Below are 26,347 nucleotides of genomic sequence, written 5' to 3'. Positions count from 1 at the left end.
GACCTTGGGCTAGTCACAGCTTTTCGGAGCTCTCTCAGCCCCACCTACCTCACAGGGTGTTTGTTGTGAGGGGGGAAGGGCAAGTACCTTTGAGTCTCCTATAGCAGAGAAAGGGGGGATATAAATCCAAACTCTTCTTCTCCTTCTCTTCTTACTGCCACCAAACTTGAGTAGCTCTGAGTTCCCTCTCTGCATTGGTCATTTCTGTTACTCTTTCCCTTCCCACACCCCTTAAGCTAGAAAGCCATGAGCCATGACCTGGGTAGTCCAGGTTAACCAGATCTCAGAAGCTAAGCAGGTTTGGCCCTGGTTAGTTCTTGGATTGGAGGCCACCAAGGAAGTCCAGGGTCAGCTGCGCACAGAAGACAGGCAGCAAACACCTCTGTGAGTCTCTTGCCTTAAAGATCTGGCTGTGTTGCCATCTGTTAGCTGTCGCTTGACGGCACTTTACACACACAGAAAGCACTGAACTACTTTATCTTTGCTTCATTGGGAAAGTGCTCCGACCCTAATTACCTTGTCTTTCCCACCTGCATAATATTTTTTTTTATAAAACTTGCCCATTTGCCTTTCTTCAATTAGAAAAGTTTGGGGCTGGTACTATTTTTCTTTTCCATTCGTTCTTCTTTTTCCAGCCCCCTATTCTGCAGTGAAAGAAATAACCCTGAAAATACGTTTTCTAAAAGAAGAAACGCTTGTTCCAATTGCTCTCCAAAAAACGTGCAGTTGAACAAGAAAGTTGGGTTGGTGGTGATATTCTTTGGAAGACAGCAGAAAGCAGAGGATGCGTCCTTCACCCCCATAATAATTGACGTTCATGCAAACTGCAGAATACTGTTCTAATACAAAATCTTTGAAAGGAACAGATGGTCAGAGGGATTTCCAGAGAGACCTAAGAGGAAGGGATCTGAGCCAGTGAGCCTTTGGTTATGACATGTAGGGTACCCCCTTCTCTGTTCCTAAGCTTGCTGAGAAAGTAATTCTTCCCATTTTATTTTCCCTTCTGTGTCTGTACATTCTTTGTACGACATGCTTTATTTTTTTAACATACTCTGCTCTCAGTAACATGCTAAAAGTTGCTTGCACCAACATTTTTAAATATAAAAAATAATAAACCCAACAACAATACAAGATCAGAAGATGCCACAAAGCTGTAATGTCTCAAAATGTAGAGAAAACTAATATCAACCAAATCGCTTCTCAGCTGCCAACACCAATTCGGACTCAAATTCTGTCGAAAGAGGCTTCTGAAAACAGGCGGTTCCAAATATGCGTCCCTGAACAGGAAGTTCCAGAGTTCTGGTGCCATCACTAAGAAGGCTCTGTCATATCTGACCACCTGAGCAGATGGTGGTAGAACACCTCGCCTGATGATATAAGAATGGGTTGGGTCATGCTGGAAAACAGGGGTCACCAACCTTTTTAAGCCTGCGGCATCTTTGGAATTCTGACATGGGGCAGGGGAGCGCAATCCGAAAAGCCATACACACAAAGAGCCACACGCACAAAGTCCAAATGCAGGGAAGAACAATTCACGGGGAAAGAGGGTAGGGACAGAACAAAACTGTACTGAACACTGTAGAAGTGTTTGGATTTATACCCCCCTTTCTCTCCTGTAAGGAGACTCAAAGAAGCTTACATTCCCTTTTTCCTCCCCCCCCCCTCGCCACAACAAACATCCTGTAAGGTGGGTGAGTCTAAGAAAGCTCCAAAGAACTGTGACTAGTCCAAGGTCACCCAGCAGGCACGTGTTGGTGTGTACAAGCTAATCTGGTTCACCAGATAAGCCTCCACAGCTCAAGGGGCAGAGCGGGGAATCAAACCTGGTTCTCCAGGTTAGAGTGCAGCTGCTCTTAACCACTACACCACGCTGGCTCTCAAGAGGGGAGGGACAGACACTGTAGTGGTGCATGCCCTCATAGCAGTATTATTTTAATCTGGACAGTCCATTCAATCTTCAGTGGCCAATCAAAAGCCAGGCAGGGCAAGAAACCCCCCCCCCCTTTGCCCCAAACACTTTCTGCAGCATTTGGCAGATGCCAAGGTGTTGGTAGGCAGAGTGGAGCCGATACCAAACCTTTTGGAGTTCTAATGGTTAAAAATGAGCACTTAGAGTAGGGTTGGAGTTATTTGATTAGCATAGATTTTTTCCTGCCTGCAGATGGACACCCACATTCTAAATCAAGTGTAGTTTCTGGGAATTGCTCAAAGGCAAACCCACATGAACTGTGTGATAATAATCCAGTCTAGAAGTCATAAGAACATAAGAACAAGCCAGCTGGATCAGACCAGAGTCCATCTAGTCCAGCTCTCTGCTACTCGCAGTGGCCCACCAGGTGCCTTTGGGAGCTCACCTGCAAGATGTGAAAGCAATGGCCTTCTGCAACTGTTGCTCCCGAGCACCTGGTCTGCTAAGGCATTTGCAATCTCAGATCAAAGAGGATCAAGATTGGTAGCCATAAACCGACTACTCCATAAATCTGTCCAAGCCCCTTTTAAAGCTATCCAGGTTAGTGGCCATCACCACCTCCTGTGGCAGCATATTCCAAACACCAATCACCCGTTGCGTGAAGAAGTGTTTCCTTTTATTAGTCCTAATTCTTCCCCCCAGCATTTTCAATGGATGCCCCCTGGTTCTAGTATTGTGAGAAAGAGAGAGAAATTTCTCTCTGTCAACATTTTCTACCCCATGCATAATTTTGTAGACTTCAATCATATCGCCCCTCAGACGTCTGCTCTCCAAACTAAAGAGTCCCAAACGCTGCAGCCTCTCCTCATAGGGAAGGTGCTCCAGTACCTCAATCATCCTCGTTGCCCTTCTCTGCACTTTTTCTATCTCTTCAATATCCTTTTTAAACCATATATATTTGTTGAGCGGACCTGGTTTTGTTAACAGGCTGGGTTGTATACCAACCAACGAAAGCTCTAATCTGTCCCTGGAACCTAACATCAGATATGCACACTTAATTGTAATGTGGAGACAGCTGGGAGGGCTTACCGGGCCTATCAAAGGGGATCTAATTGCAGTAGATCACAGCGACCTCCCCTTTCTGCCCAGCTGGCCTCCCCTGCGGCTGAACTGGAAATCCAGGTGGAGTTAATTAGGAAAAATAAACTTCTTTCACCCCATCCACCCAGCTCTCCATTATACCGGCTGTCTCAGTCTGCTCATCCAGGATGATAGATTTTCCTCTTACCAGCCTGGCAACTAATCAGATAGGACAGGGGCTTGACAGCGAGTGATACTTGGGCTGCAAGAGAGGACAAAACAGGTCAGATTTCCCAAGGCTTCATCTGACCCATGCTTCTCTGCCTTATTCCTTCTTCTGCTCCACATATTCCAGTAACCCCCTAGGCACCAGCACCCTTTCCCATCATCTGTCAAAGCACTGATGCCCCCCAAGAAAAATGCAGATTTCCCCTCACATCGCTAAGGCTGATAATTCACTGGTGCTCTGCTCCACAGCAAGGATATAGAATCATAGAGTCGGCAGAGACCCCAAGGGCCATCAAGTCTAACCCAGTGGTGGGATCCAAAAATTTTAGTAACAGGTTCCCATGGTGGTGGGATTCAAACAGTGGCATAGCGCCAATGGGGCTGGGCAGGGCACGATGGGGGCGTGGCCGGGCATTCCGGGGGCGGGGCATTAATAATTTCTCTGTACCTGTAAAAAACTCTTCCTGTAAAAAAAAAAGTTCATAATTTCCAGCTGGTATCTTTCTGTCCATAATTTGAACTCATTATAGCAAGTCCTATCGTCTACTGCCAACAGAAACAACTACTTCTCCTCCAATTGACTTCCTGTCAAATACTTAATACTTTCAAATACTTAATTTTGTTTCTAGAAATCAAAAGGATACTTTCCTTAAACAAGGAACGTTACCATATGTCTAAAACATGTTTTTAAAACAGCCCAACAGGGAGAATTATCCCGTTTTCTACCTTTGCTAACCAGCCACATAGGAAACAAGAGGACTTTTTGATTTTTGGACCTAATGGAATTTCTAACGGAAAAGCGGACCCAATTAGTAACCCCCTCTCGGCACACACAAATAATTAGTAACCCACTCTCGGGAACTGGTGAAAACCTGCTGGATCCCACCTCTGGTCTGACCGCCTGCAATGCAGGAATACACAATCGAAGCACTCCTGTCAGATGGCCATCCAGCCTCTCTTTAAGGACCTCCAAAGAAAGAGACTCCGCCACTCTCCAAGGTAGTGCATTCCACTGTCGAACAGCCAGTGGAATCTCTTTTCCTTCACCTTGAACCCGTTACTCCTGGTCCTAGTCCTCTGGGGCAGAGATTTCTATATGTACACGCTCCCATTTAAGGAACTGAAGATCCAGGAAACCCTGCAGTTGCTGAGTACGGGAAAACCCTAATGTTTACACTTGCTTTGGGATTTTGCTCATTCTAGTATATTGATCTATATGAGGTACATCCAGAGGTGGGATCCAGCAGGGTTCTCACAGGTTCCCGAGAGTAGGTTACTAATTATTTGTGTGTGCCGAGAGGGGGTTACTAATTGGTGATTTTGCCACGTGATTTTTGCCTTCGTTACGCCCCTCCTCTCGGCAGTAGCGCGCAGAACTTGAAGCAGTCTAGCAGGAGGTGCACCGGCGTGCGTGGCAGCCTGCGCCTGCGTGCATTCGTTTCCCGCTCAAGGACTGGCATCCTTGCCACAGCCCCGCCCAGGAATGCCCGGCCACACCCTCGTCGTGCCCGGCCCAGCCCCATTGGCGCTACGCCACAGTTTGAATCCCACCACCATGGGAACCTGTTACTAACATTTTTGGATCCCACCACTGGGTATATCGATATATGAGGTATATCAATATAAAATTTAAAGGGCTCACAAAAATTGTGCGTTGGACGGGGAGCGACCCGGAAGTGGGGGAAGGCAAGCCGTGCAAGCCACGCGGCAGGCAGAGGGCACCTCCTAGCATGTAAAGAGGAAACACGAGGAGACTCTCCTGCAAAAGCACCGCAAGGGGAGAAGCTCGCGGGAAGTACTCCATGTCTAATGGGCCGAGGATTCCCCATTCTGTCTCTCACAAAGAATTGGGAAGCAAGCTCCTCCCTCTCAAAGGGGTGCCTTTATGTCTCTCCCGCAAATATGAGGAGAGTTTGGTTTTGTTTACTGCGTGCCACGTGGGGAACAGATTCTATATTGCTATTTTACGCCCAACGTGCCCCTCGCACAGGCTGACTGGTTATCGAGTTTCAGCAAACACCCAGAAGTTGGGTAGATGCTGTCTTTCCCACAAGAGCGATTAAAATTCCAGTTGGATTTCCTGGTCCCATTACTAACCTGTTACTGCTGATCCATTTTACAGAAAAATTTCTCTGGCTCATTCTGCGCATGCAGAATAATGCACTTTCAAACTGCTTTCAGTGCTCTTTGAAGCTGTGCGGAATGGCAAAATCCACTTGCAAACAGTTGTGAAAGTGGTTTGAAAATGCATTATTTTGTGTGTGCGGAAGGGGCCTCTGTTAAAAATTGCCAAAAGGGCCCCATTATGATCAGGCCCATGCTGGGGGGAGGGCAGCAGCTATCTTGTCCTCCCCCACACCCCACAATTCATCTTTTCAAGTATGAAAACAGATCCTCCGTGACTGTGGAATAGGGCCGTTGAAGCAGTTTTTAAACGGCTAAATGTTCCTCTGGTATGGCATTGCAGCCCAATATGTGCAGGGAATATCTATTTGTATATCAAGTTTAGACACCTTGTGGTATTTTTGTGACCTGTCCTTTGAGCTTTTGACGCTCACAAAACTCCTCAGGGTTTGTCGTCCTTCACCGTATTTTGGCATGCTTCCGCTGCTCTCTGTTTGAAACCCACCGAGAATTGAACCTTGTAACGTGGAGAGATTATAGAATAGGCATTTTACCGTATTGTTTCATTTGCCATACATAACTGCAGGGCAGCGGCTGAAAGAAATAGTTTGTGCAGTTTTCTTGACTCAACGGTCAACGAAATTCAAATGAAGGGCTGCTAATTACAACATTGTGTGTGTGTTACAAATTAAAACTTAATTCCATTGCTACAGGGTTAAGTTTTATTCCCCTTCTTTGTACAATTTGAACTCAACCAAAGAAAGAAGAAGGCAGATTACTTATTCTTCCCACTATACTGCCTTTCCAGCCATAGATGGAAAGAGCAGGTTTTGGGACAGATGCAATACTTTATAATAAATACATATAGGGGAGTTCCATGACAATTTCTTCTTACACCCACACCTTCGGTGTTGCAGCTGGGAATAAATTGGAATTCCTCAATCATTTCGCTAAAAGTGCTGGTGTTAACCCCTTCAAGACCTTTGGCGGCCGCCTGGGACTCCTCCGTATTCCTGCGGGACCGCCTTTACCCCATATGTTCCAAATCGGTCTCTGCGCTACCGCAGAGGCCAACTTCTATTGGTGATCCCTGGCCCCTCAATGACGCGGGTTGGCCTCCACCTCGGCCAGAGCCTTTTATAAATCCCTGCTGGCCCCGGCCTGGTGGAACGCTCTTCCGCCAGCTGTCCGGGCCCTGCGGGATCTTAACGAGTTCCGCAGGGCCTGAGCTGTTCCGCCGGGCCTTTGGGGAGACCAGCCGCTGATGGGCCCCCTCCTCCTCCTTATAACATCAAGCGGATCCTACCGCCCCTTCCTTTTGGTTTTTAAAGGGGTTGTTAGTAGGTGCCATCTTTATGTTGATCTTAAATATGCTGCATTTTAATGGGGTAGGGTTTATATTTATTAGAGCCGTATTAACTGATATTTAATGGTTTTAATTTGATATATGTGCTCTATTTTATATGTTGTTCACCGCCCTGAGCCCTCCGGGGAGGGCGGTATATAAACCTAATAAATAACAACAACAACAACAACAACAACAACAACAACAACAACAACAACAACAACAACAACAACAGATGGTGTTAATGCCTGTGTAGGGCCAGGACTGCGTTTCTGGTCCTACACAGCTGAATTAGTTTAAGAAAAACTAAGTTAGAAATAAAAGCAAAAGACATCTGACATTAGAAACAAACAGACAGTCTTTACTTAGCAGAATTTAGAAAAGTTACAGAAGGTGACCTCTCCCGAGGGAGAGGCACGCGCTGGTGCTCTCAAGTGAGAGACACGCCCCCTTCCGGGTGGCTCTCGAGTGAGAGTCACCCCCAGCATATGAAAGACCCCAGTCTTTATAGATGCAGAATACAGACGTCATATAGTCCATCCCCTTAAGTTTCACGTATTATGATCCATACCCCTTTCACGTGCTACAAGCATGTATGTTCCTTCTGTTAGTCAAACGCTGCCTACTGTTACCTCTATCCATATACAAAGGGCAGCCATAAAACTAGCTTGCTGTCTCCAAAAAAAACCTGTTTTGCTAAGTTTCTCCCAGAGAGAGATATGTCCCCTTCAAGCAATGCAGGCTTGAATCTACATACATTTTTCTGGATCATAAAACTTTCCTTCGATTCCAGCATGAAATGATTTAAAACATTTAAAAGATACATACACTGATTCTAACAATTATAGAATTATAGTGAAATACTAATACAAGTAAATATGAATCACTCATTATCATTTCTGTGTTCATTGAACTATATAGAAAAACACTTTGTAATTTAACTAATCACATTCATTTCTAACCCAAAAACCAAAGTTATAAATTGCATATTTCTGATGTCACCTTTGGCCCTCAGTGACAGGATCCTAAAGATGTTATCTTGCTTGCCTGCATACTCACTGACAAGCTGGTAACATGCCTTTTGACCTACTGCAAAAATGCAGGCTTTTGGTCACTTATACAGAAGCTCCCATTTTGATTCTTCAAATCCTTGGTTCGATGACTTCCATGTTTCTTGATTAAATACAAATTTATACACATTCTGGCCCATCTCCACACCTGAATGAATTTCAATCCTGTCTGTGCGTACAAGTGTTTGTGTGAATGCACACCTGTGGAATGAATGTACACCTGTGGAGTCAAATGTCAGTTGTCAGGATGGGAAATCATACGCCGTTCTCAAAACGGTGCACTTGGTTTTTTGCTCTCTGCTTCCCAGGCCAGTGAAATAAGATCTTTCGCCGTGGAAATAGCAGAAGTCCTGGAGCTCAATAAATATATTAATGTCTCCTGTGTTTCCAGGGCCTGGAGGGAGAAAAGAATCACAAGGTGAAAACCCCTGAATGTGTTTATTCATCGCTGTCTCCCAGCTGCCTGCATAAAATATGTGAAGGCCAGATGGACCCTGTTTACTTTGTTAGGATAAATGTAAAGGGTACTGTTGATTAAAAAAAACAACCCGCTGGAGCCTCCGTGATAAGTCCTTAGTAAACAGTTCGGCGAAGCTCTAGTTCGTCTGCGATGGGGCAAATAATGGGGATTCACAGTCACTGCATGTGAATCACAGGGTCTTGAGAAGGTGTGGACAGGTGAGGGGTTTCTTCAGTGGGCGCCCATAGTTTCCTGAGGCTTGTTTGAAACGTGAGGGGCTCAGAGTGTGGGAGGGAAAGCTTTTCAACTGTCTTGTTGTTTCTGCACAAATTACCTAAAACCTTTATAAAATGTTTTCAATTCTCCCTGCCCCCTCAAACACATCAGCAGCAGAGGTGGGATCCAGCAGGTTCTCACAGGTTCCCGAGAGTAGGTTACTAATTATTTGTGTGTGCTGAGAGGGGGTTACTAATGGGTGATTTTGCCACGTGATTTTTGCCTTAGTTATGCCCCTCCTCTCAGCAGCAGCGCGCAGAACTTGAAACAGTTTAGCAGGAGGTGCACCGGCGTGCGTGGCAGCCTGTGCCTGCATGCATTCGTTTCCCGCCCAAGGACCGGCGCAGCGGCTGCGTCCTTGCCACAGCCCCGCCTAGCAATGCCCCGCCCCCAGAATACCCGGCCATGCCCCCGTCGTGCCCCACCCAGCCCCATTGGCGCTACGCCACAGTTTGAATCCCACCACCATGGGAACCTGTTACTAAAATTTTTGGATCCCATTACTGATCAGCAGTATAGCACTTTTACGCCTCTCCCCTCCCATTGTACTGAAACTTACTGACCTCCATGAAAATGTGCTCCCGCGGGGAGGGGGGCTGCAGTAGATAGAAGTAACTGGTGGAAATGGCTTAATTTGGTCTGAGCCCACTGGAGAAAAGTGACTAGTGGGGTGCCACTGGGCTCTGATCTTGATCCAGAGCAGGGGTCTTCAAACTGTGGCCCTCCAGATGTTCATAGACTACAATTCCCATGAGCCCTCCCACTTGGTCATGCTGGCAGGGGCTGATGGGAGTTGTAGTCCATGAACATCTAGAGGGCCATAGTTTGAACACCCCTGAACCAGAGCTATTTAATCTTTTTATCAGTGACTTGGTTGGTGAAATAGAGGGTATGCGAATCAAATTTGCAGACGATACCAAATCAGGAGGGGTAGTTGATACCCCAGAAGGCAGCCTTGATTTTAATTTCTTTCAGTTTCCATTTTTGGTGCAATTAGATTTTCTAGCTCTCGTTACTGCTTTGTAGTTTACGTTCCCATTTTCCTTTCCCAGTACTTCTGAATTCATTCCCCCCCCCCTTTCCTAATCTGTGGATTATCTATCTAACTGTTTGAAACTGTGGCCAATTATACAAGAGTGCTGTGCCCCACACAGAAGGGAGATTCTCTTCGAGGCAGAGCTTCTGCTATGGACACTCCCTCCCCCCAATCAAGAAATGGTCCTGTGTTGTTGTTGTTCTTTGCTTCGGGCTTTGTTGCTCTACCCCACCTCCCCTGCACTACTTCCACCCGCCCTGATGATCGTGGTATAGTGCAGGTGGATTCTAATCTGGAAAACTGGGTTTGATTCCCCACGCCTCCACCTGAGTGGCAGAGGCTTATCTGGTGAACCAGATGTGTTTCCACACTCCTGCATTCCTGCTGGGTGACCTTGGCCTAGTCACAGCTCTCTCTGAACTCTCTCAGCCCTACCTACCTCACAAGTTGTCTGTTGTGGGGACAGGAAGGGAAGAGAGCTTGTAGGCCACCTTGAGTCTCCTTGAGGAGAGACCCCTCCTCCTCCTCCTCCTCTTCTTTTTATTCTTTTTTTGTGCAACTTTAAGCACTTATACAGTATTAGATCTATCAAAATAATGATAGATCTAATACAAGAATATCAAAGTACCCTAATATCAATGATAGATCATGGGTAGGGACATGGGTTAATACAGTAAAAGGGGGAAAAGCAGCAACAGCTGGACCAAATGGCCAAATGGCGATGGGTTTTCCTACAGAGCAGGAAAGGGCAACATTTCCTGGAAAACAGAGGTGTGAGAGTGACAAGCCAATCTCCTCTTCCATCCAGATGTTGCCCCTCCAGCCTGATGGTTTCGGGGGCAGCCGTGTTTCTCTGCTGAGGACAAGCTAGATACAGGCCCGGAAGCATCTCAGAGACCAAGATTTTCAGGCCAGGATATGAGTTTTGGAAAGTCAACGTTCGTAGCTGAAAGATCTTGTTGGTCTCTAAGGTGCTATAGGCTTCGAATCTAGCTCCCAGCTTGCTCAGTGGTGTTCTTGATGAAGCCGTTGTCTTATCATTGCACTGAACTTAACAAAAGTGCCCCTTATCTGTTTCAACCGTTTGTGTTACAGTGAGAAGCACAAACACTGGCGGTAAGCATATTCAGTGCGGAGCAGTTTCCACAGTATCTCTGTTTGTTTTTCCATGCCATCTTTCACGTGGAGCAGCTGTCCAGAACGCTGCCGATATAGCCAGTGCTTCATAAACATACATATATTATCCTGGGCCACCTGGAGGCCTGGATCATCCTCCTGTCCTTGTGAGGTACCAGCAAAACCCAGATATTCTATGAGACCCCAAGGGTGCCCCGCTTTGAGAAGACAGCCCCTTTTCACTGGACACAGCGTGTAACAGTGTGTAGCAGACTTCCCTCTGTGATACACCTCTGAAGATGCCAGCCACAGATGCAGGCGAAACGTTAGGAACAAGATCTACCAGACCACGGCCACACAGCCCGGAAAGCCCACAACAACCAACAGCCCCTTTTGCCCCCCACCTCTGGGGAAGCCACCCACAGATGATACCAGAGAGACTCAATGCCTGGCAGCTGTGAAAAAGGCAAACTCTATGCTGGGGATCATTAGGAAAGGAGTTGATAATAAAACTGCAAGGATTGTCATGCCCTTATATAAAGCCGTGGTGCGAACGCACTTGGAGTACTGTGTTCAGTTCTGGTCGCCACATCTCAAAAAGGACATCGAGGAGATAGAAAAAGTGCAGAGAAGGGCAACGAGGATGATTGAGGGATTGGAGGACCTTCCTTATGAGGAGAGGCTGCAGCGTTTGGGACTCTTTTGTAGGTTTCTGGAGGAGAGGAGACAAAGCCCTGAGGGGGATATACATATGATGGAAGTCTATAAAATTATGCATGGGGTAGAAAATGTTGACAGAGAGAAATGTTTCTCTCTTTCTCACAATACTAGTGTAGTAGTGCACTGCCGACCCAGCAGCGCCGTAGATAGAACGTTGGGGGATGCTAACGGACTCATGGCCTTGCCGCCGGTCAGATCGCGACTCCCTGACTCATCTCATCCCCCCCCATGAGTTTTCTCAATGGTCATGAACTGTCTTGACTCAATCATCGGGCTTAGGGACAATGGTCTTGCCCCCAGGTGAGGGATTAGGCTCCAGATGCCGCTGCATTTTCCTCTCCAAGACGTATTGTGACGAGATCATGGCATCACATGATGATCTCCCCACCTCCTCCGCTGCTTCCTGGAACTCCCCCCGTCCTCCCTCCTACACCGGATAGAGTAACAATAAAGGTGCCAGTGGTGAACCGCAGACGAGAGACTCTGCTAGGGTGAACACGGACCTCCTGGGTCTCCGCTGCTGGCGGAGCATCTCCACCTTTGGAGAATGTTAATGCTCCGCCTTCCGCTCTTACGCCAGCCTGACCAAGGTAATTTACTACAAGGGCTCTCATAAGGGTTGAAAATTCAAACCCCGGGAATCCTCGGAATCTCCACCCCAAAGCCTCACCGTCGCCGAAAGTGGCTTCATGGCTGTATTACCGGTCCGCTTTGATCGGCAGATCCAGGGACTTTCACCTGCCGGGTCGTATCGGCTTGTCCTTCTGATCGGCGATCCAGACATCGCTGCCCTAGGATGCACTCTCTCGTCCGATCGAACACCGGTGGAGTATGGGATTTTGCAAAAGCAGGGCTTATGACGGCCTTGACGAACTGAAAGCTGCTTAGCCATTTAAAATGCGGCAGGGTCCCCGTGAAGGAGAAGGAGCTTTCGCGCGAAATTGGTTGAGGAGGATCAGCTCAGTGTCCATGGGTACCCGGAGAGGGGGGACATATTGAATCTTAAGGATCGGGAAAACATCGGGCGCATCTCTTCGCACACATACAGAGCCTCACGCCACCGAATGTCAGACTGCTACTCGACGTGGAGACAATGTTATGTCGCCATCAGCCTGCAGACCCTATGGCTCCCCTTGGCTGTGGTAGGTCAGCCTCCTCCCTTTCGAATTCTTCCTTTTCTCACCTTCAATTTCAACCCCCTCGAATTTTCTTATCCACTAAAATTGGACGCCGGTCCTCCTCCTTCTGCCCCCCTTTGCTCCTCCTCGCCCCATCTCAAATTCTCCCCGCTGCCCAGCCGCTGCCCTCCCTCTTGCTCCGCCAGCTTCTTCATTTTCCTCGGGCCACTGCAGACCTCCGGCTAGCCAGTTTACGTAATGGGGCGCTGGGTTTCAAAACCCGCAGAGCCGTATTAGCCAACGATCTGCAAAAGAAAGAAAACCCTGGACGGAAGACTCCATGCCGTAGATTCTTGCATTTCTCAGCTCCCGGGCCCACTCCACAGATACCGTGGGGAGTGATGGCATAGTTCAAGCGGGTTGTCCCAGGCAATCGCCTCCCTGAGCTATAATTATCTCACCGGAAGCCTCCGAAGCGGTAAAAGGGACGGGAGTCACTCAGCCCCTATGTGAGGAAGCATGCCTCGGAGGCAGCGTCAGCGTAGGAGCTCACCCATCGGTCCCAGATGACTGGAAGACCACCTTTTCCCGCGCGATGCCCTGAGCCCTGCACAATCTGTGATCTGGGAGGAGCTTTAGTTCAGCCAGTAATGGTTTTAGCAGGGCAACCGGGCCCGGCGGCCATGTTAATCACTGCTGAGACATCAATCTTTACGCATGCTGACGATGCCTTTCAGTAACCCCAACAATCAGGGATTGTCCTGCCTGAAGTCTCTCAATTCTTACGGCCACTTTGGAGTGCGCTTTTACAAGGCGCTTATGGTCAGGGTCCCCAATTCTGGCCAGCTCTGGCCATGAGCTTCTCCCGCCATCCGCAAAACCCCAAGAATCCTATGCCGAAGCTTGTGAGCAGGCTCCAGGAAGCTCTCAAGAGGCAGGTTGATAAACGAGGGGAGGCTCAGGGCGAACTCCTTAAGCTGCTGCCTTCTGCCAAAGAGAACGCCCGGGCTTTCACTGAGTGCCTAAAGCAATCACAGGCTTAGGTAAGAACCTCCGAAACTGGCCGGACATGCTTAAGGCTTGCCAGGATATCGGGTCCTCCGCCTAACACGCTGGACCTCCTGACCAAGGCTGCCCTCTCTCATTGCTAGGGAAACAGCCCTCGCAGTGGCAGATGTTCACTCAAGTTGCCACCAGTCCGACACTTCCGGGTAAAGATTGCAGGCTGGCTCCAGTAGGGGGCCTTCAAACTCAAGCACCGGGGGGTCTCCCCAAGGGGAAAAAAGAAGACTCCTCAGGGAGGCCCGGCCCCCAGCCTCCTCCACCCTTAAACAAGAATCTATCCCCTTATTACAGGGGGCACTGATCTCGCCGCCTCGAGCCCGCTGCCATGCACACCCTAATGTGGGCGGGCATCTCTGCAGGAACGGGCTCTACTTTAGGGCAGCCGCAGACGCTAACCGGGCTCCCACGCCCAAGAGCATCCCCCCCCCCTCCCCACTCCACACAGCGCTCAGAGGCTCCAGGGTGGAACTCCCCAGGGTGCTGGGAGCTCCCAGCACGCTATCGGCGAAGCGTCCGGGCGGCTCTGGGATCAGTGGGCCGGCTGGGACCACATTTACGGGCACCTCGGGAGGAGGAAGGGGAGCAGGGCCACCCGAAGCCCCTCTCCCAGTGCAGGGTAATTCCGGGTAGCAACTTCCATCGCTTCCTCCCATTGCTGGCCATGGGAGTATTTCCGGAGACGAGTAAAGTCTCGCCTCTACCGTCTCTCCCCCCTCACGTGCGGTACCAGCGGCCTAAGACCCCCAGTATGGGTAGAACAGTGGCCACTGCCCAGAGAGAAATTGACTGGCCATGCACCAGCTCTGGAGGGGAAAGCAGCTGGGTCATGCTGGCCACATTGGAGACCTCAACATCGCTTTACGGGAATGGCACACCTGTCTTTGTAATAAAAGAAGAGTGGCCTTCGGATGGCGGCTATTTACTACAGGATCTCTGTATGCAGTAAATGCCTCGCATCCAGCCCATGCTGGCCCTCTTCAATGCGCGTTTACTCTTAACTCCCAACCTTTATCCCTCGGACTACCAGGTCCTGGGTTGTTGACCTTGAAGGGATTGTTTCTTTTGTATTCCCCTCTCTCCTCAAGACCGAAAGTATTATTCTCTGCCACGGGTGCCGGGTGCTTAATCATCAATCAGCCCACGGCCAGATACCAATGGAAAGCTCTTTGCCCCAGGGAATGCCTACAACAGCCCCACCTTTGTGTCAAGTTCTTCGGCCCATCACGCTTCTTAGCCCCCGCTACGCCAAAAGCGCCGGGAGTCATAGTCATCCATTAAGCATGGATGATATCCTAGTAGCCGCGACCTAATCATCCCTCTCTGCGTATAACGCTGCTGGCTTCGCACACGCTTAAAACAGTCAGGCCTATACATCGCCTCCCGAAAAAAGGTGCAGAAGAATCGAGCCATTCTTGTATCTGGGGCATAAACTCCTCCACCTCTACTCCCCGCCTCTGTCATACCCAGAGATACAAATCCCAGACACGCCCCATCGCCCTCCAGCTCGCGGGTGCAGAAGCTGCTCGAACCCTCAACTGGGTCTTCGGCCCCTTCTTTTGCCCTCACTAATCTCTTGCTCAGCTCCCTGTTTTCGCTTACTCCCGCCGCAAAAAAAATCCAGGGGACATGGATCCAACTCACCCTAAAAGCACAAGGACGCTTTCGGCAGTAAGGGAGGTCCTAGCCCGGCCGATGGGTGGATCACCGGGTCCCCTCAAAGATCAACCCTTCCTCCTCTTCCTTCTGCCTGAACACTCCTCCCAACCCGGAGTCCTAGTGGGTACACACGGGCCGCCACAAACCTTCTTGGTCGAATGGCTTTACCTGCCCCATGTGCCCTCAAGCAAAAAATCTCTCCACCCCGGCCAGCTTTTACGCAGATCTCATCAACCAAGGCCAGCGCACTTCTGGTAATGGTGGGATGGGACCAAAAATCACCGCCATGCCTCTAAACAGAACAGAGTTCCAAACATCTCTGGAACGCCCTCACCCTCCAGCTGGCCCTAGAAACCCCCCCGCTGTGTGGAGATCCTCTTCCACCTTCCCCAGACCCTCACTCTCCTCCACTCTACCCCCTGTCCCATCTCGCCTTTTAGCTGCCTTCCTCGCTCCCACCTGCCTCCCCACCATTCGGCCGGATGGCCGGGCGCCATTGCATTGCCAACAAAATGGTCAATGGCAGACCGCTTACACGCCGCCCCAAGCTCGGCCAACGGAGTTTAACTCGCCACGCCATTCTGGCCTTTCAAACTTTCCCCAACCCTTCAACCTTTCTGGTCGATTCCCACGCATACGGATTGCTCCACCTACCCTCGAGCCTACGCGGTCTCCACTCAAACTCATGAGTCTTTCCTGACATTACGGAACCTACTAGCATCCAGAACCTCTCAGTACTGTAGGCTATATGCGAGCCACACGCCCCAGGCCCTCAGCGTAGGGGAACCAGCACGCAGACAACGCCACCTTCCACATTCCACCCTCTTTTCCCACCCCTTCCAGTCACACGATTTCTATTTTCCACCAGGGGCAGCACTCATCCTGCAGCATCCCCTCAACCAGGCGCATTCATCGCTAAATCCTGTGCTCACTGCCTCACGCCTCGCCCCTCGCCAGACCCCGGGTAAACCTCGAGGGGCCCTGGCAAAATGACTTTGTGGCAAATGGACGTAACCCTGGTCCCCGCCCTAGCCCCCTTGAAGCACCTACATGTAACTATAGATACCTACTGGGCACGCTCTTGGGCCACACCACTCCCAGGCTAAAACCACCAATCACGCTATCCAGCACCTCTTTGCATGCATAACCGCTTTCATGGGCCGCCTGCTTAAAACGGACAACGCTACCAAGATATTCTTCCGCTGCCATGCTCCAGTTCTGTACCATCCGGGAATCGTGGTTAACACACGGATTCCCTACAACAGCACCCTGGCAAGCAATCGTTGAGAGAGCAAATCGCAACTTCAAAGAAATTTTAGCCAGACAAATCCAAAGAAAGGAGGTAGCCCCCCATTTAGGCCAGCTACATACAACAAACAGTCTCAAAAGTACTTTTCACCATTAATCATCTAAATTTGCTCGGCCTCTACCATCATCAGACAACAGGTCACCCCTATAGAAAGACACTTCAGGCAGTCAGACCCTCCCCACGCCAAGGCAGGTCTACTGACCGCCAACTCCCAGATCGTAACCTGGCGGGACCGCCCCCTCATAACCTGGGAAGGGGTATGCTTCAGTCCTTCTCCCTACAGGTCTCCTTCTATGGATTCCCAGCCCGACATGTCCCGACCGCTCGAGGAACGATGCCAAACGGCTGTGGCCACACCACGAAGATGGAACAGGTCCCCCCGGAGCACCCCGGGCCCCACAGCCTCAGCAGACTTAGCAATCAGCATCGAACGTAATCTCAAGATCCAGAAGATCCGCCCCAACCCGAAGACTTCCGCAGCAGCCCCACCCCTAGACGCCTAAGAATCCTGGCAGGCAGCTGCAGCCTTTATGCTATCGCCATGATTTTACAGCCATCAGCAGCTACCATACAACTACCCCCCCACCGGTGACAATCGTCACCCCCTGCAGGATCCTCATCTACGACCGCCATCCTCCTTTCCTCCTTCATAATCACCGGGTTGGAATTTGAACTTACAGCCGGAACATCCCTGATAGGTTAACCCTTGAACTCCGCTGCCTTCAGCCACTTTGCATATTATCGAACACTTCTTTCAACAACCTGCTCGCAGAGAATCACAGAACTTGCAACGCCAAATTTTATCGGTAGCTCTCTCTACAATCCTTAGAAATCCATGAACTCTAACGCCATCACTCTATAGTTTTGGTAATCAAACAGCAAGAGCCATGCACTGACAATTATAATTACCGGTCGCCTCTACTTTACATCACCCAGACTATGTATCATTTAACCATGTTTTATTGTTTGAATTTATTGCATGCTCCAGCTTTTGAAGTTATGTTATTCGCTATTACTGCATTTCCGCTTCGTCTATCTGCCGGGACTCTCTTCTGCTACCGCCATCATCTCTACCCCAGGCTCCACCCCAGGAGCTCCGACGCCGCCATCGCCTCCGCCCGCTTTCAATCCCTCCTGCTCGATCGATGCGGCTCGCCCTCTCCAAAGCGAGTCTGCCTCCCTCGCGACTTCTTGTGGGAGCCCCCGACTTATTTCCTGTACTATTGGCCAGCTGGCTCAGGACTAAGTCCACCAACTCACACTGCCCTGGATGCCCTTGGCCTCCGAGCAACAAGAACTTCATTAAGCGAATTTTAGATAATCGTGTCACATTGACTGCATCACCAAAGCGGTGAGAATGTACATAATATGTGTTGTTTTAATCTTCCTGATGATTCCCAATTGATTACGTGAGCTGCAAGAAGTTGTATCTAGTCTGAAATATTATGCTCCGCCCCATTGGTGGTCAGCCCTCTGAAGCTGGCTGCCGGGGGGGATGATTGAATGCCATTGTACAGCTCTGCATTGGTTTAATTTGTATACCCCTCGTTATCGGATCTTGTTTCGTTCAATGCGTGTCATTGCCTGTCGGTAACGTGTAAGAAACCCCCATCTCTTTACCCTCGCAACCAAGTTCCCACTGTTACACAAGCAGCTTGGTCAGCTTGACCAAACGGGCGGAGGGAGACAAGCGCCCCTTTAAATCACTCTCAGCATTTCGCCCCCCCCTTTTTTCTAAAATGTAAAAGGAGGAGATGTAGTAGTGTACCGTCGCACCCAGCAGCCGTGAGTAGAACGCTGGGACGCCAACGGACCTGCAAGCCTTGCCGGTCAGTATCGCACTCTACTCTCATCCCCCATGAGTCACGGGTCATGAACTGTCTGGATCTAATCACCGGCGCAGGGACAATGGTCTTGCCCCCAGGTGAGGATTAGGCTCAGACGCTGCACGCCTTCCTCTCCATGCCGACGTAGCCAGATGAGATCATGCATCACATGATGATCTCCTGACCTCCCCGCCCCGTTTCTCCCCGAACTCCCCGGTCCTCCTTCCTCTCCTACACTGCATAGAGTAACAATAAAAGGTGCCAGGAACCCGCAGACGAGAGACTCGCTAGGAACACGGACCTCCGGTCTCCCGCTGCTGGCGATCTCCACCAGATGTTATCTCCGCGTCTCGTCTCGTTCTTACGCTGACCGCGTGGGTCGACTACAACTAGAACCAGGGAGCATTCATTGAAAATGCTGGGGGGGGGGGGCGGAGAATTAGGACTCATAAAAGGAAACACTTCTTCATGCAACGTGTGATTGGTGTTTGGAATATGCTGCCACAGGAGGTGGTGATGGCCACTAACCTGGATAGCTTTAAAAGGAGCTTGGACAGATTTATGGAGGAGAAGTCGATCTATGGCTACCAATCTTGATCCTCCTTGATCTGAGATTGCAAATGCCTTAGCAGACCAGGTGCTCAGGAGCAGCAAGTAGCAGAAGGCCATTGCTTTCACATCCTGCACGTGAGCTCCCAAAGGCACCTGGTGGGCCACTGCGAGTAGCAGAGTACTGGACTAGATGGACTCTGGTCTGATCCAGCAGGCTAGTTCTTATGTTCTTATGACTTCGTGGCACACATGGATGGGCAAATGGCACAGAGCAGCCACCATGAGAAAAGAGACTAGAATATTTGCTCGGCAATTAATTATTAACAGCAATACATCTGAAATGGGGAAAGCATTGAGTGCAAAATCCGGGCCATGTAGGTACCCTCTTGTAGGTACCCTGCTCCAGGTTTGGAAATCCCTGGAGATTTGGGGCAGGTGGAATGTGAGGAAGGTTGGGTTTGGCTAGAAACAAGCACAGCCGGTGACCAGAAGCAAAGGGGTTTAACCTTTACCCATCATCAGTGAAGCTGACCAGATCTGAGCTGGATGCGCTCCACAGTGATGACTCAAAGTCTCACAGAGCACAGGCAATGGCATATCTGTGGGGGGGAAAGAGCGGGCAGATGACCCAGATGCCGTTTGCTTTAGTTACGTGGGCCATTAGCCCCTTCCTCTCCCCCACCCCTCACTGGCCAGGTCAGCGTACCTTCCTTGGCCTTGTGTTCACTCCCAGTGTGTTTGTTGCCAACCTTGGCACCACTCACATGGAGGAAAGTAAAGTGAATTTTAAAAGAACTGTGCCTTTAAAATTCACCTTACTTTCCTCCATATGAGTGGCGCTGAGGCCAGCAACACATTGCGGGCAGAGACAAGACTAGGGAAGGAGTGTGCCCTCTCTGGTCTTGTCCCTGCCCTCAATGTGTTGCCAGCCTCATCAAGCTCTGCTTTGTGGGGGTGGGGGGGGGGGAATTTGTGGGAAGTGTGGTGGGGAGGCAGGGGAGTTCAGGGGCAGTAAGGTGAGTTTGGCTGAGGGCTAAGTGCAGGGTGGGCGCCATTTCATAAAGGTACGCCACTGCGCACAGCCCGCTTAGCTTGGTTTGCCTCTGGGCCAATTACACTTCCCAGTTATAGGTCAAAGTGATCCTTCGGCCAGAGGTGGGATCCAGCAAGTTCTCACAGGTTCCCGAGAGTAGGTTACTCATTATTTGTGTGTACCGAGAAGGGGTTACTAATTGGTGATTTTGCCACGTGATTTTTGCCTTAGTTACGCCCCTCCTCTCAGCAGTAGCGTGCAGGACTTGAAGCAGTCTAGCAGGAGGTGCACCGGCATGCGTGGCAGCCTGCGCCTGCGTGCATTCGTTTCCCGCCCAAGGACCGGCGCAGCGGCTGCGTCCTGCCACAGCCCTGCCCAGGAATGCCCCGCCCCTGGAATGCCTGGCCACACCCCCGTCGTGCCCCACCCAGCCCCATTGGTGCTACGCCACAGTTTTAATCCCACCACCATGGGAACCTGTTACTAAAATTTTTGAATCCCACCACTGCCTTCGGCCACTTATTTTTCAGCCGCTTATTTTATCCCGGGCTAAACAGCAAAGCTTCTCCTTTCCAGAAAAACCTCATTTCGGGCTTATGAGCCAGGAAAACAAATAATGCAACAGCTGTTCGACCACGAAGGGATCCAAGTTGTCTCTTGTAACAAAGTGCCCCATTGATATTGCCTGTATGGTACGAGACCTCTTGCCGTGTTTGCTCTTTTTCCCATCCTCCTCCTCTTTTAAGATTTATTTGAGCTCATTGGATAGGAGATATTTTCCACCATCATAGCTACTCGGGAAGTATAGATTTTAAATGGAATCTGTTTTTAATAGATTTATAAATGTTCTGTGTATTATAGTTTTTATAGCTTATTCTATTCTGGGCTGTTTTTACGAATTGTTGTGAATCGCCCCAACCCAACAAGGGGAGGGGTGATATAAAACTTTAATAAAATAAACTAAAAATAAAGTTGCCCACTTTTCAAAAGTAGATTGAAAAGTAAGGTGTTGTGGGTTTTCTGGGTTGTATGGCCGTATTCCAGTAGCATTTTCTCCTGGCGTTTCACCTGCATCTGTGGCTGGCATCTGTAGGCAAAACATCAGGAGGAAATGCTACTGGAACATGCCCATACAACCCAGAAAACCCACAACACCCTAGTGATTCCGGATGTGAAAGTCTTTGACAATACATAGATTGAAAACCTTTAAATCCATTGTAGAGGAGATATTGGAACTCCTCTCGTCTTCTGAAGTCAATATTCCGCATGGATTTGGCTTTCAAACTTAGCTTTCTTCCTGCTTCTTCCCATCTCTGCAGCGGCAGGTCGTGGGGCTTAGGAGTTCCGCCTGAAGATCATGCCAGGTTTGTACTGCCTGCCAAACTGGACTGCCCTCCCTTTGAAGAGCTCGTGTGTGAAGGCCTGTGCCAATGGGTATTCGCTGGGATTCACGGCCTACCTTACTTACATCAACTTGGAGCATGAGCCAGTAGAAGGTGAGAACTTCTTGGAGTCACATTAGGAGACTATGTATATGCATGGATGGTGGACACTGTCCCGACTTCAGAAATGTTGCAATGACACTTGGTTCCTTTCTTCTGCTTCTTCAGATCCCTAGCTCATGTAGACATAAACAGAGGTGGGACCCAGCAGGTTCTCACAGGTTCCCGAGAGTAGGTGACTAATTATTTGTGTGTGCCGCGAGGGGGTTACTAATTGGAGATTTTGCCACGTGATTTTTGCCTTAGTTACGCCCCTCCTCTCAGCAGCAGCGCGCAGAACTTGAAGCAGTCTAGCAGGAGGCGCACCGGCGTGCGTGGCAGCCTGCGCCTGCATGCATTCGTTTCCCGCCCAAGGACCGGCGCAGCGGCTGTGTCCTTGCCACAGCCCCACCCAGGAATGCCCCGCCCCAGAAATGCCTGGCCACGCCCCCATCATGCCCCGCGCAGCCCCATTGGCGCTACGCCACTGTTTGAATCCCACCACCATGGGAACCTGTTACGAAAATTTTTGGATCCCACCACTGGACATAACCTATAATACAAACATCAGCCATCTGTGACCCTTTCTGCACAAGTCCCTACAAAGGTTTCTAAAATGTTTTTAGTCCGCCACCTTTACCATGCTATATGCCCGCACTCACTTCTCGAAACAATTCCTGGCCACCATTTTGTGGTTTCCCCCTCCTTTTGTGTGTGTGTGTGTGTTGTCGAATTGATGTTTCGGTGTTTCCAATGCCTCGCGCTGCCCTCGTGTACTCGAGTCATTGAAGATTTTACCCCCAAAATTATAAAATAAAAATGCTCATAAGAACATAAGAACTAGCCTGCTGGATCAGACCAGAGTCCATCTAGTCCAGCACTCTGCTACTCGCAGTGGCCCACCAGGTGCCTTTGGGAGCTCACGTGCAGGAGGTGAAAGCAATGGCCTTCTGCTGCTGCTGCTGTTCCCGAGCACCTGGTCTGCTCAGGCATTTGCAATCTGAGATCAAGGAGGATCAAGATCGGTAGCCATAGATCGACTTCTCCTCCATAAATCTGTCCAAGCCCTTTTTAAAGCTAGTCCAAGCCCTTTTTAAAGCTCAAAAAAACCAGCAAGGAGGAAGGTCAGGGAAGGCAGAGAGGCATGGGAAACGTCTTAAAGAGATCGCACAGGCAAGTGAAGCCATTTTGAAAACATGTTATATTTGTGCTGTGCGGAATCCACCCAAGGCAGGCAATCCAAAGATACAAACGTGACCTCCTGTTCTTGGAGACATGGCAAGAGCTTACTAGGGCTTGAAATAAGGCTCTGCAGAGGAAGGCGATGGTAGACCACCTCTCCTTCTCACTTGCCTTGAAAGCCCCTTGCTGGGGTCGCCATAAATTGGCTGCTGCTTGACAGCCATTTACACACACACACACTATGCCAGTAGTGGCGAACCTTTGGCACTCCAGATGTTATGGACTACAATTCCCATCAGCCCCTGCCAGCATGGCCAATTGGCTATGCTGGCAGGGGCTGATGGAAATTGTAGTCCACAACATCTGGAGTGCCAAAGGTTCGCCACCACAGCTCTATGCAGAGGAATATAACTTTGTGCATTAAGATGGAGTATGGCTTCATGGGTGAAGTCGTTGTGAGTGATTTCCTCCATCAATCGCCACTGGAGCAGTTACAAGGAGGAGGCAGATCGGCTCTTGGGCAGAGGATGAACAAGGAGAACGCAAGGATCTGTCTGTTGGGAATTACAGTGGTTTTCATTGTACAGGAGTCTTTGTTTATCCGCTGGAGGAGTCAGAGGTGGTGGCCGGTTTCGAAGCTGTGACAGGAAGCCGAACTTTCACCTTCCAGATCCAGAACCGGCACAAGGCAGAGGATTGCTGCCTCGACTGTGGCTCCAATTCAAACCAACCTCTCTGCTGCACTAATGGTACGTGGCCGTCTCTTCTCGTTGGCAGTTTTGATTCCCAGCACTGGTGACCGTATTACCCAGAGAAGGCTTGAATCAAAGCTGAGACTCAATTCAAAAAGCCTGTTCTTTGGCGAGGGTGGGATGCAGAGGTGGGATCCAGCAGGTTCTCACAGGTTCCCGAGAGTAGGTTACTAATTATTCGTGTGTGCCGAGAGGGGGTTACTAATTGGCGATTTTGCCACATGATTTTTGCCTTAGTTGCACCCCTCCTCTCAGCAGTAGCGCGCAGAACTTGAAGCAGTCTAGCAGGAGGTGCACCAGCGTGCGTGGCAGCCTGCGCATGCGTGCATTCGTTTCCCACCCAAGGATCGGCGCAGCGGCTGCGTCCTTGCCACAGCCCCGCCCAGGAATGCCCCACCCCCAGAATGCCCGACCATGCTCCCGTCGTGCCCCGCCCAGCCCCATTGGCGCTACGCCACAGTTTGAATCCCACCTCCATGGGAACCTGTTACTAACATTTTTGGATCCCACCACTGGTGGGATACCTGGGATAAGGTATTTCTGCTTTTGTGTTGTGATGAAGTGAGCTGCTCCTCATCCCAACAGTTCAAAATATGTCCATTAAAGTGCTTGAATTGCTTAGGATGTGGGTGTCAGCTACATTGAGGAGGTGTGCGTCAAGGCCCGGCTTGGCCACAAACCTTTCTTCCCATGAAGCATTGCTTTAGTCAAGCTGCTGTTTCTCAGCATAGTATCGGCTTAGTCTGGCAAGAGCCCTGAACTGGATAGCCCCAGGCTGCCCCAATATGATCAGATTTCAAAAGCTAAGCAGGGTCCGCCCTGGCTAGTATTTGGATGGCAGACCACCAAGGAAGTCCAGGGTTGCTATGTAGAGACAGGCAATGACAAACCACCTCCGTTTGCCTGGATGGCCCAGTCTCGTCAGATCTTGAAAGACAGGCAGGGTTGGTCCTGGTCAGTGGTGGGATCCAAACATTTTAGTAACAGGTTCCCATGGTGGTGGGATTCAAACTGTGGCATAGCACCAATGGGGCTGGGCTGGGCACGACGGGGGTGTAGCTGGGCATTCCGTGGGTGGGGCATTCCTGGGCGGGGCTGTGGCAAGGACGCAGCTGCTGCGCTGGTCCTCGGGCGGGAAACGAATGCACGCATGCGCAGGCTGCCACGCACGCTGGTGCACCTCCTGCTAGACTGCTTCAAGTTCTGCGCGCTACTGCTGAGAGGAGGGGCGTAACTAAGGCAAAAATCACGTGGCAAAATCACCAATTAGTAACCCCCTCTCGACACACACAAATAATTAGTAACCTACTCTCGGGAACCTGTGAGAACCGGCTGGATCCCACCTCTGGTCCTGGTTAATATTTGGGTGGGAGACCACCGTGGAAATCAGGGTCATGGCCCAGAGGCAGGCAACGGTGACCCAGCTTGGTTCCTCCCTTGCCTTGAAAATTCCACGGGGTTGCCACAAATTGGCTGCAACATGAGATCACTTCCCACAGGAAGGATCTATTATCCTGGATAGCCCAGGTTGGTTGTACCTGGGCAGCTAAAGAGGGTCAACCTCGGTTAGTACTTGAACGGGAAACCGCTGAGAAAGTCCAGGGTTGTTAGTAGAAGCAGGCAGTAGCAAACGACCTCTGTTTCTTCTCTCGGCTGAAAAATCCTATGGGAGGTCAGCATAAATCAGCGGTGACTGGACAACACCCTCCACTCCCACCCTGCGTGCTGTCATTAACCTTATCCGCATGATAACTGTGAAAATGCACTGAGTTGCTAAGAAAAATGCTATGCTGTGCAAATAGTGTTTAGTGTCGCACTGAAACTTCTAGGCAACCCGTGGATGTGACTGACTGCCTTTTATATCCCATCTGTTCAGCAGACGCTTGACAAGCAGAGAGGTGAGATAGCCATAAATAGTTACTGTGGCTACCCGGGGGCCACCCTCACATCATGCGCAAACCCATCGGACCATGTCAGTTGTTTTTTCCCCCATGTCAGGCTGGTTAACGTGATTTCATTTAATCATACCCATCCTAAAAAAGGCTTAGTTTTTAGAGTTGGTTCTGCGCTCCAACAGATGTGGGCTGTAATTTCTGTTTGATTCCCCACTCCTCCACCTGAGTGGCACAGGCTTATCTGGTGAGCCAGATGTGTTTCCGCATTCCTACATTCCTGCTGGGTGACCTTGAGCTAGTCACAGTTCTCTCTGAACTCTCTCAATCCCACCTACCTCACAAGGTGTTTGTTGTGGGGAGAGGAAGGGAAAGGAGCTTGTAAGCCACCTTGAGTCCAGTGGTGGGATTCAGCAGGTTCGCACCACTTCGGCAGAACTGGTTGTTAAAATGGTGCTTGTAAACAACCAGTTGTTAAATTATTTGAATCCCACCATGGAAACCGGTTGTTAAATTATTTGAATCCTACCACTGCTTGAATCTCTTTACAGGAGAGAAAGGTGGGATATGAATCCAAACTCCTCCTCCTCCTCCTCCTCTTCTTCTTCTTCTTCTTTTTCTTTTTCTTTTTCTTTTTCTTCTTCTTTTTTCTTTTTTTCTTCTTCTTCTTCTTCTTCTTCTTCTTCTTCTTCTTCTTCTTCTTCTGTGTTAGAGTCAATATATATATATATATAGCTTATGGGTAGCTTTTTTACTTTTAAAAACTTTTTTAATATGTTCTTGGAAAAAAGAAAATACGAAAGATATAGAGAACGTGCCTTGAGTGCAGAAGGCACTTCTTGACTCTCTGCCTTCTCCCCAGGTCACTTGATCCTCGATGAAGACTTGGCCCGTTCCATGTTCATCATGAGCACCGGCCCCGTTGGGCCCTCAGAGACCTTGACTGTGGTCTTCAGCAGCAGCCGGGAGTTGGCCACCTTGCCCAACGGGGCCCTGCGCGTCATCTTCCCCTCTGTGCTCACGCCCTTCGTTTTATCTGCCCCAGAAAGTGAAAGTGAGGCAGGAGGCTTATGTGACGACAGGTTGGCTCTATGGTGATTTTCATGGCTTCCTCAGA

General features: G+C 49.8%; 1 protein-coding gene across 1 annotated transcript in view; it reads left to right on the top strand.

Moving 5' to 3' along the window:
- VWA5B2 (von Willebrand factor A domain containing 5B2) overlaps nucleotides 1-26,347 on the top strand; it is a 68,716-nt gene that overhangs the window by 6,043 nt on the left and 36,326 nt on the right. The window contains exons 2-4 of the mRNA XM_048506948.1: nucleotides 21,243-21,419; nucleotides 23,174-23,335; nucleotides 26,093-26,324. Coding sequence (XP_048362905.1) covers nucleotides 21,281-21,419; nucleotides 23,174-23,335; nucleotides 26,093-26,324 — 533 coding nt within the window. The 5' untranslated portion in view covers nucleotides 21,243-21,280. The remainder of the gene's footprint in view (nucleotides 1-21,242; nucleotides 21,420-23,173; nucleotides 23,336-26,092; nucleotides 26,325-26,347) is intronic.

This window comes from Sphaerodactylus townsendi, linkage group LG08 (assembly GCF_021028975.2).
Source record: "Sphaerodactylus townsendi isolate TG3544 linkage group LG08, MPM_Stown_v2.3, whole genome shotgun sequence".
Classification (NCBI taxonomy): domain Eukaryota; kingdom Metazoa; phylum Chordata; class Lepidosauria; order Squamata; family Sphaerodactylidae; genus Sphaerodactylus; species Sphaerodactylus townsendi.
The sequence above is the reverse complement of the archived record's forward strand: the minus strand, read 5'-3'. Positions and strand labels throughout refer to the sequence as shown.